Source organism: Garra rufa, chromosome 8, assembly GCF_049309525.1.
Source record: "Garra rufa chromosome 8, GarRuf1.0, whole genome shotgun sequence".
NCBI classification, from domain to species: Eukaryota; Metazoa; Chordata; class Actinopteri; order Cypriniformes; family Cyprinidae; genus Garra; species Garra rufa.
In genome coordinates, this window is record NC_133368.1 from 12,776,348 (window position 1) to 12,787,146 (window position 10,799).

Genomic DNA, 10,799 nt, shown 5'->3' on the forward strand with positions numbered 1-10,799 from the left:
TATGGTTAAGTAGGCACACACACACACACACACACACACACACACACACACACACACACACACACACACACACACACACACACACACACACACAAACATGATTACTTAGCAATCTAAATGGGGACAATACATAGACTTTTATTGTTTTTATATACAGATAGAGATTTTATAACCAAACCCACATTCTAACTCTACTCCACACTGAAAACTTTCTGCATTTTTATCATTTTTAAAAAGCTTTGTTTACTTTATTTGTATACAAGTTTTACAAATGATGACGCCGCCAAAAGGTTGGAAATTTTATTTTAATTAATTTATTTGTTTGTTTAGATTTTGTCAGGATTAGCTCACTTTTGAAAACAAATGTATCTCCAAAATATGGTTAAGTAGAAACACACACTATATACATAGTTTTTTTTTATAGTGTGAGAAAAAGTGAAATATTTTGCATATATAAATAACTGATTTATTTTGCTAATGAACTGAAGCCAACAAATTTGGTTTAATATTATCTGAAAAAATATAAACTTAATAAATAAGTATCTATTTCTTTCCACCCACTGTTAGATGTGATTTAAAGTGATATAAATATTTTTTTAAACTTATTTGTGTAGCACTTTTCACAATACATTTAGTTCCAAAACATTTTCACAGTTAACCTGAACAAACTATAACTAAAAATATATGTTGTCATTTTTATTTCACTCTCACACTTTTTTAATATTTTAATTTATAAAATAAAAAAATAACAAAAATAACTACATGATATGATAAATTGTGATATAAATCTAATTATGCCATAATATATAATTTTAGTCATACAAATTAATCCTAAATGAAGACTTTACACTGTATCCACAGATATTACTACATATTTCTACATATTTTATATTTTGAAACTACACTAAAAATGTAAAATATGAACTTCTGGGTAATTTTATTTATCTCAACTATTGGTTAAAATCACAATTTATTGCTGAAAATGAACCCAAAATAGGTTGGAAATTAACATGTATTAATATGTTCAATAAATTAACATTTATTAACAGGTTAAATAAATTTTACATTTTAAATGATAATTTATATAAACATAAGCCACTGGTCAAAAGTATGAAATAATTATGATGTTCATGTTTTAGAAAAGTCTCTTATGCTCATCAAAGCATTTTCATTTACATTTACATTTTGTATTCATTTTAAGCCAGCCACACAGTAATTTTTAAACAACATTTGAGTTGAACATTTAACCCAACTGTTAGGTCAAAACAACTCAGTCACTAGGTTTGGACATACTTCAGCATTTTTTAGACTGTACTTCTGCTACACTAACCAAATCAAATAATTTTAAAACAATGAAAAATATTTGCAGCCCAGAATATTTACATTTCTAGCCTGTTATCCAGTACAACCACCAATCCTCCCAGTGCGACAGCTCAATCCTGTTATTCATTCAAAACTCTTAACTGGAATTAAAAACAAAGCCAATGCCAAGCCAAGGCAGCGTTCGAGAGTCATTTGCACTTCTCGTTCTGTTCCTGAGGTAAAACAGCTTTGAGAAACGAGGCATTCCAAACCCCAAAACTACAACCACCAATCAAGCTCTAATCGGCGTCTCCACAGACGCCACAGCAAAGATGCTTTCCACCAACACAAGGAACAATCGCACAGGGTCCTCGAGAGCAGCGCAACAGATCGGCAGACAGAGTAATCCGACTGCCCTGGGTAATGATTCCCAGGCTGAGGCCTGATGCAATTTGGAGAGGCCGTAATAAACAGCGCTGCGTATTTAAAGAGCTGTCTGCGCAGGGCCGATTTATATTTACTGGCCTTATCTGAGCGGGCGGCCGCACAGGGAGCGTCCGATGGGCTTTAGCTCTTAATTTGCTTTAACCGGGCCGATTTGTGCTTACACTGGCAGAAGGCGGGCGGCCCATCCGTCAGTGTCAGCTGCTGCGGCGGCACATTATTTGAAATCATTTTTGAGGGCATAGCTTTCAGGGCAAAATGCTTATCGCTCCAAACTAGGGAAAAGTCCTGAGTAATTAGAGCTAATTCACCTTGAGAACCTGATCTCCGCTGTAATCGTGACAACGGCTACACGTCGACTTAATAAATCCCGGAGCATTCAGCACATATCTCCGAGGGATTTCCTTTTGCGTTCTAAATCACCTTTATGGCTATATTGTAAAGATTAATGATGCTTTCTCTGTTGAACTTATGAACGTTTAGAAATTAATCTAGCAAATTAGTGCAATTACTCAATTTTCCATAAACGCTCGCTACATTAAAAAGCACTTCATATAAAATGCAAATGACCTTGTTTTTTTTTTTGCTTCGTGTTTTTCTTTACTTGCCCTTTTCTTCTCCCTTGCTTCTAAGAAAGGAAGGCTTTACATTTTACGGTGCCAACAGTAAAAAAGAACGAGGGGAAACAAGGTTTGGCAGCTATATGGAACAAATTACTGGATTACCTTTAGCAACTGCCAGGAAGTCATTTTAACACATAATAAAGTTTAAAGAACGGTTTGGTCCGAGTAACCCTTGAGACCAATACCTGTACAGCTCCACAAATAAACATGGTTATTATCGGAAGTTGCGACCTTGAGGTTTTGACAACAAAAATGAAGTGCCTTGACTTGTTCTACGTTGACAAGAAAAACATACCTTTGAATTTAGTATTTTCATACTTTATATATGTTGAATTGTCTTAATTTTTATGTTTTATTTTATATATGTGGACCACAAAACCAGTCTTAAGTAGCATGGGTATGTTTGTAGCAATAGTCAATTGTATGGGTTAAAATTATCGATTTTTCTTTTATGCCAAAAATCATTAGGTTATTAAGTAAAGACGTTAAATGAAGATATTTTTGCAAATTTCTTACTTTAAATATGCCAAAACTTAATTTTTGGTTAGTAATATGCATTGCTAGGAACTTCATTTTGACAACTTTAAAGGCGATTTTCTCAGTATTTAGATTTTTTTTGCACCCTCAGATTCCAGATTTTTAAATAGTTGGCCAAATATTGTCAAATCCTATAAAACCAGGCATTAATGAAAAGCTTTTTTCAGCTTTCAGTAAAAAAAAAAAAAAAAAATGTACCATTTATTTTTTTGTTTGCTTTGAAAGAAGTCTCTTATGCTTACAAATGTTATAATATATGATTTTATATATAAATTGTCAAAATTTTGGAATATTTATGTTTTTTATTATTTATTTTTATGTAATGCTTACTAATGCTATAATATTTGTTGTCTGTGTTATATATATGGTCAACAAAAGTTTGGAATAATTATTTTATTTTATTGTTTTATTTGATTGATTTATTTGTTTGCTTTAAAATAAGTCTCTTATGCATACTAATGTTATAATACTGTATTTGATGTCTGGATTTTTTTCATATATAAATGCTCAAACGTTTGGAATATTTAAGTTTTTATTTATTTATTTATTTTTGAAAGAAGTTTCTTAAGCTTACTAATGTTATAATACATGATGTCTGGATTTTTTATATATAAATGGTCAAAAGTTTGGAATAATTATTTTATTTCATTTAAGTAAATTTTATTTTAAGTTTTTGAAAGAATTCTTATGAAGGAATCTTTTATGCTAACCAAGGCTGCATTTGATCAAAATACAGTGTAAAAAAAAAAAAAAAAAAAAAAAAAACAGTAATATTGTAAAATCATATTTTTACCAAAAATATTTTTTGTACTTTAATATATTTTAAAATGTAATTCCTGTGATGCAAAGCTGATTTTTCAGCATCATTACTTCAGTCTTCAGTTTCACAAGATCCTTCTGAAATCACTTAAATATGCTTTATCAATTATTACTGGTGCTTTACTATTAATAATGGTTCTAATTATCATTAAAAATGTTTTGTTGCTTAATATCTTTTTGGAAACCGTGTTTAACACTGAAAATATATATAAAAAAATACAAAATATGTTTTTTCAGCAGCAAAGCAGCATATTTAAATAATTTCTGAAAAATCATGCGACACTGAAGACTGGAGTAATGATGCTAAAAATTCAGCTTTGCATCACAGGAATAAATTACATTTTAAAATGTATTAAAATAGAAAGCAGTTATTATAAATTTTAATAATATTTCAAAATAGTATGTTTTTACTCTATTTTTAACAAATAAATGCAGCTTTGATGAGCATAAGATACTTTCAAAAACATGAAAATCATAATTATTTTATACTTTTGACTTTAAAATAAAATTAGAATTTAGAATGTAAAATTTAATTCTAATTTCATCAGTTAAAATCTAATTCATTTTAGTGTATATATCATTTTTGCCAAGTCCCTAAATCACTTTAATCACACTAGTTTCTTCTTCTTTCATGCTAAAAAAAAACCTCTTTTGAAACTTAACTCAAAATAATAAATGCCCTCAAAACTACACACACTTTTCTAGCTCCCCAAAAACAGCATGAAATCTCTACTCTCTTCTTTTCCGCTCAGAAATATGGATTAGGTCTGCAGCACTCACCCCATGGGATGGGGATGATATCCAGCCCAGCTCCCCTTGGCTTGCTTTGGAGTCCAACAGGTTAACTGTAGAAAAAGGAGAGAGAAGGAGAGAGAAACAAATAAGCAGTTAGCCCTTTTTAAGATCCGGTTTCACCCCCGCCACACGTCCACCCGGGTCCGGCGTACGGCTCTCAGTGTGCAGCGTCCCGATCAACACAGTATTTACTCAGCTGCACTGCTTTATGCCACAATCCAATTAAACAAACAAAGGAGTCAACGGACTCATCCTTCAAACGAGTAGTTTTCAGTTAGCCGGACGGAGAAAACATACCCTCGTTAACCCGAGCGAGACGGGATCTTTAACGTCCGACCCATCGTGTTTCAGAGTATTATTTCACTGATTTGTATCTCGAACAAGATGAACAAATCACAAATGGTTTCTTTTATCTGACAAGCACCAGCCGAAAGGATTCAATATTTTAGGACGATGTGTTGATAAGGGATTACAGCTAGAACTTGATTGTTTTTTTAAACATTTTTAAACAAAACCCCATTTAAGGTGACGTCGTTACTGTGTAGTTACACAAATAAGTACCGAGTAATATTAAATAACTACAAGTAGGTTAAGATTAAGGTTAAGGTTTGTAATGTGTAACTATGTTACCTTAAAACAAAGTCTTAGCTTCTCACTAACACTGTGTAATAACTTTAAATAAAGTTATAGTTATTTTTGTTATTAATTTAACCTTCTTGTTGTGTTCGGCTCAAACTGACCCGGAAAAATATATATATTTTTCCCGAAAATACTAGTTAATGTTATCGCATTGGCCTCAAACTTCCTGATTTTGTTCACACAGTGTACTTCTCGTAAGTACTTCACATCATTTTTAAAAAGGTTTTCATAATTTTTTTTGTGGGATTTATTTCTCCTAGTCACACTTGTAGTGTTCCAGACTTCAAACAATTGCTTATAAATCTCTCATTATGCTATATCATCACCAAATATTGGATTTAATCTTTTGTCAACTAGTTTTCTTTCATTTAGGATTGGTTTTGTGTTTCTATTTGCATCTGATTAATCGTATGCCTCATTTATCTGAGAGTAGGTACCTCTTTTTTGAGTGAAAAAAAAAAAAATTATGAATATTTTTTGACAATATTAAACCAAAAATGATAAAAATGTGCACTGTTTATCACACTAGTGTGCTTTAACGTTTAATCAGGACGTTTGCTTTTAAATGCTTTTATTTTGTACAAAATTGCAAAAAGTCACACTTGTGGTGTTCCCGGTCAAAAATGACCGGACTCCAAACAATTGCTTATAAATCTTTCATTTTGCTATATTATCACTAAATATTGGATTCAATCTTTTTGTCAACTTGTTTTCTTTCATTTAGAACTGGTTTTGTGTTTCTATTTGCATCTGATATTGCATCTGATATATAGCTATATTATCACCAAATATTGGATTCAACCTTACGATTAATCAGATGCAAACAGAAACACAAAACCAGTCATAAATGAAAGAAAACAAGTTGACAAAAAGATTGGGGAACACCACAAGTGTGACTTTTTGCAATTTTATACAAAATTCAAAGCATTTAAAAGCAAACTTCCTGATTAAACATTAAAGCACACTAGTGTGATAAACAGTGCAAATTTTTAGAATTTTTTGTTTAATATTGTGAAAACAATTCATAAAAAATGATTTTTTTTCACTCAAAAAACGAGATACCTACTTTTGTATAAATGAGCTCTACAATAAATCAGATACAAATAGAAACATAAAACCAGTCTTAAATGAAAGAAAACAAGTTGACAAAAAGATTGAATCCAATATTTGTTGATAATATAACATATTGAGAGATTTATAAGCAATTGTTTGGAGTCCGGTCATTTTTGACCGGGAACACCGCAAGTGTGACTTTTTGCAATTTTATACAAAATTAAAAGCAATTAAAAGCAAACTTCCTGATTAAACATTAAAGCACATTAGTGTGGTAAACAGCGCAAATTACTAGAATTTTTTGTTTAATATTGTGAAAATCATTAATAAAAATGATTTTTTTCACTCAAAAAACGAGGTACCTACTTTCGAATAATTGAGGCCTACGATTAATTCAATGCAAATAGAAACGCAAAACCAGTCCTAAATGAAAGAAAACTAGTTGACAAAAAGACTGAATCCAATATTTGGTGATAATATAGCATAATGACAGATTTATAAGCAATTGTTTGAAGTCCGGTCATTTTTGACTAGAATCACCACAAGAATTACTATTTGCAATTTTGTACAAGATAATGCATTTAAAAACAAACTTCCTGATTAAACATTAAAGCACACTAGTGTGAGAAACAGTGCACATTTTTTTGAAATTTTTGTTTAATATTGTGAAAATTATTCATAATTTTTTTTTTACTCAAAAAATTAGGTACCTACTTTCGGATAAATGAGTCCTACAATTAATCAGATGCAAATAGAAACACAAAACCAGTCCTAAATCAAAGAAAACAAGTTGACAAAAAGACTGAATCCAATATTTGGTGATAATATAGCATAATGACAGATTTATAAGCAATTGTTTGAAGTCCGGTCATTTTTGACTAGAATCACCACAAGAATTACTATTTGCAATTTTGTACAAAATAATGCATTTAAAAACAAACTTCCTGATTAAACATTAAAGCACACTAGTGTGAGAAACAGTGCACATTTTTTAGAATTTTTTGTTTAATATTGTGAAAATTATTCTTTTTTTTTTTTTTTACTCAAAAAATGAGGTACCTACTTTCGGATAAATGAGTCCTACAATTAATCAGATGCAAATAGAAACACAAAACCAGTCCTAAATCAAAGAAAACAAGTTGACAAAAAGACTGAACCCAATAATAGGTGATAATATAGCATAACGAGAAATTTATAAGCAATTGTTTGGAGTCCGGTCATTTTTGACCGGGAACATCAAAGGAGTGACAGGAATCTGAACACAACCAGAGGGTTAATTAATAATAAAATATATTTGTTCACCATATTTCCAAAAAGAAAATATTTATAAATAATACAAATCGAAATTAAATATATTTATATTACATATTATTTCTTTCCCATTCATATTTTTCTTATTAATGTTTTTCTATTTCATGCAATAGAAATATTTGAAAATTCTCAGATGTTGTTTTATTTACCTCGTACACTGTTTAATCTGTATCTGCCGTTGTATTCAATATTTATTTCTGTTTGTGTAGACATTTTCGTTTTTATTAAACACAATATCAAACCCCTGTCCAATCCAATCAGTTTAAATTAAGGAAACAACAACAACAAAAATGAAAACTAAAACAATGGGAGACGGCAGCAAGGAAATATTGCTGCATTATTAAAAATGGCTGGCTGGCTGCATGGCGTGCTAGAGCGGAGAAGGTCGTGACAAGCTCTTGACATCTCAGTGTCTCCTGCTCTCATAACAACGCCTCCTGTTTGATTGAGCAAGGCTTCTACGGGCACAAAGGGAGAGAACAAAAGCCTCCGTCGACGTACAGTAAACGCATAATCCCAGCTGACATGTGGGCCACTCAGCATGGCGTCTACGGCCCCTGCTAATAGCTGTGTCACTCATTCTGCCTTCAGCGATGGCCAGAAAACATCCAGCCCAACTACAAATGGACATATGGGACATGGGTGACATAAAGCTTTTCTTTTTTAATAGTACCTAGAAACACTTACTTTAATGCCAGCGTTTATTTTCTTATCACAAAGTGTGACATGATGTCCAAGTATGAGCCATCTTCTAAATGTAAGAAATTTGTTTCTACTACCAGTCAGAAATTTCGACATGCTTACTCATTCTTTGATGTTTATTATTGTTTTTCATATTTTAGAACAATAGTGAAGTCATTAAAATTATAAAATAACACAACAAAAGTGTTAACCACCTTTTTGTTTTTGTTCCAACCAGATTCTCTATTTATTTTATTAATAATAATAATGATTATTATACAATTTGTAATTTAGTCATTATTTTTTTTTTTAGAGAAACTACAATTATTTAAATGATTGATTATTCAATATATTATATAAATTAATGACATGAAATGAAAAAAATGTTTTTTGTAAAGACAATTATACACTCAATACAATTACTTATACAATTTTTATTATTTTTAATTAGTCATTTTCGATGTAAATTAAATTAAATTAAATTAAATTAAATGTTTAGTTTTTTTTAGAGAAACTAATAATGTATATAATTTATTATTCAATTTTTATATATATATATATATATATATATATATATATATATATATATATATATATAAAGTAATATATTAATGAAATGAAATGAAAGGAAAAGAAAAGTGTTGTTTTGGAAAGACATTATACACAATTTTTACATAATACATAATACAACAATTTGTATTATTATTAATTAGTAATTGTTTTATTAAATTAAATTAAATTAAATTAAAAAAATATAGAAACTAGAATAATGTATATGACTGATTCAATATATCATATAAATAATATAAATTAATTTAAAATTAATTATGAAATGGAATGAAACATTTTGTTTTGTAAATGAGTTAATGTTGTTATGTAAATTAAATTAAATTAGAATTTTTGTTTTTTAGAGACTGATTATTCCATTTATAATACAAATTAATTAAAACGAAAAATAAAATGAAATGCAAAAATGTTATTGTTTAAATTAATGTAAATTAAATTAAATTACAATTTCAGTTTTTAGAGAAACTAGAATAATTTATGACTGATTGCTTAATTTATAAAATAAATGAATGCAGTTAAATGAAATATGAAATTAAACAAAAAAAGTTAATTAAATTAAATACAATTTTTTTTTAGAGAAACTAGAATGTTGTTTTGTAAAGACATTCATACACAGGGGCAATTTTTATTATTATTAATCAGTACATTTATTTAAATTGAATTAAATTAAATTAAATTATTTTTTTTTGAAAACTAGAATAATTTATATGATTGATTCAATTTACGATGATTCAGTTTATATATATATATATATATATATATATATATATATATATATATATATATATATATAATATTGAATCATCGTATATTTCATTTCATTTCATTAATATATTATTTATATTATTTTCTAAAATAAAAATAATAATAATAAAATAAAATAAATTGAATAATAAATTATATACATTATTATTAATTTAATTTAATTTAATTTAATTTTCAGTTTTTTTTGTAGAGAAACTAGAATAATTTATATGATTGGTTATTTTACTTATAATATAAATTAATGAAATTAAATGAAAAATGTTTTTAAAGACATTCCTACACTAGGGAAAATTTTTACTATTAATAATTAGTAAATATATTTATGGAAATTAAATTAAATTCATGTTCAGTATTATAAAGAAATGTAAAAACGGGGACAATTTGTATTTGCCTGTTTATCTATCGAACACATTTCAAGCATTTAAAAAAAAAAAAAATTAAGATTATGAGAAGCATAAACTCAGTCAAGTTCATCCATAATTTTGACTTCTAGTCTATATATCAGTGACTCTGAGGGGAGTCTGTTACAGACCCCATTATCAAATTCCAGCAGAAAACAGCAGCGCACCTGAGCGCTAGCCAAACAGCTGGCTGTTCCCATACTGTAGATGATCCCTATTAACTATAATAAAGCTATCTGCTTATGTCAGATAATGGCAGCTCACATCCAGCTCCGTTGGTTCCAATTTAAATTTCTCAATGAGCCGAGCCCGCATCTCAAATTGAGCCGACCGGGGAAATTTGAGACCATAAAATTAGAAAGCTACATGGGTGAGGCCAATTCAGCAGCTGTAAGAGACGGAAATCACAGTCAACGTCATTCCCGCCCTCTCCACCCAAAAGTGTAGCATCAAGCGCGAAACAAAGAGCTGATTATGAACAGCTGATCCAACGGCCATCTCAGCCATCCAACCACACCAGACCAAATAGGTAAATCAATACAGGAGCGAGACAATCATCTAGGATTCCAACCACAGGCCGCCAAGGGCTTTCCGTCTTTCTAATGTATCATCTCTGCACTACTAGCTATTGTTTTCCTTTCTTCAGCACATGGCACATTGATCGCACACATTAACAGTGGAGAAAAAGAGACAATGCTAATGTTTCATTCACAAACTATATAAGAACAGCTCAGTGTGAAATGTAATGGTTACGTCACTAATGACGAATTACATATTTAGGGGAATCAGCTTTTAGTAACTGTAATATCAGTTACTTTTGTCTTTACAACTCACAAATCTATGGTATAATAAACATGAATAA

At 29.6% G+C, this 10,799-nt stretch overlaps 1 protein-coding gene across 1 annotated transcript in view; it reads right to left on the reverse strand.

Moving 5' to 3' along the window:
- Positions 1-4,454: 4,454 nt before the first annotated feature.
- LOC141340081 (ephrin type-A receptor 3-like) overlaps positions 4,455-10,799 on the reverse strand; it is a 50,650-nt gene continuing 44,305 nt past the window's right edge. The window contains exon 5 of the mRNA XM_073845015.1: positions 4,455-4,570. Within this exon, the coding sequence (XP_073701116.1) occupies positions 4,455-4,570 (116 nt within the window). The remainder of the gene's footprint in view (positions 4,571-10,799) is intronic.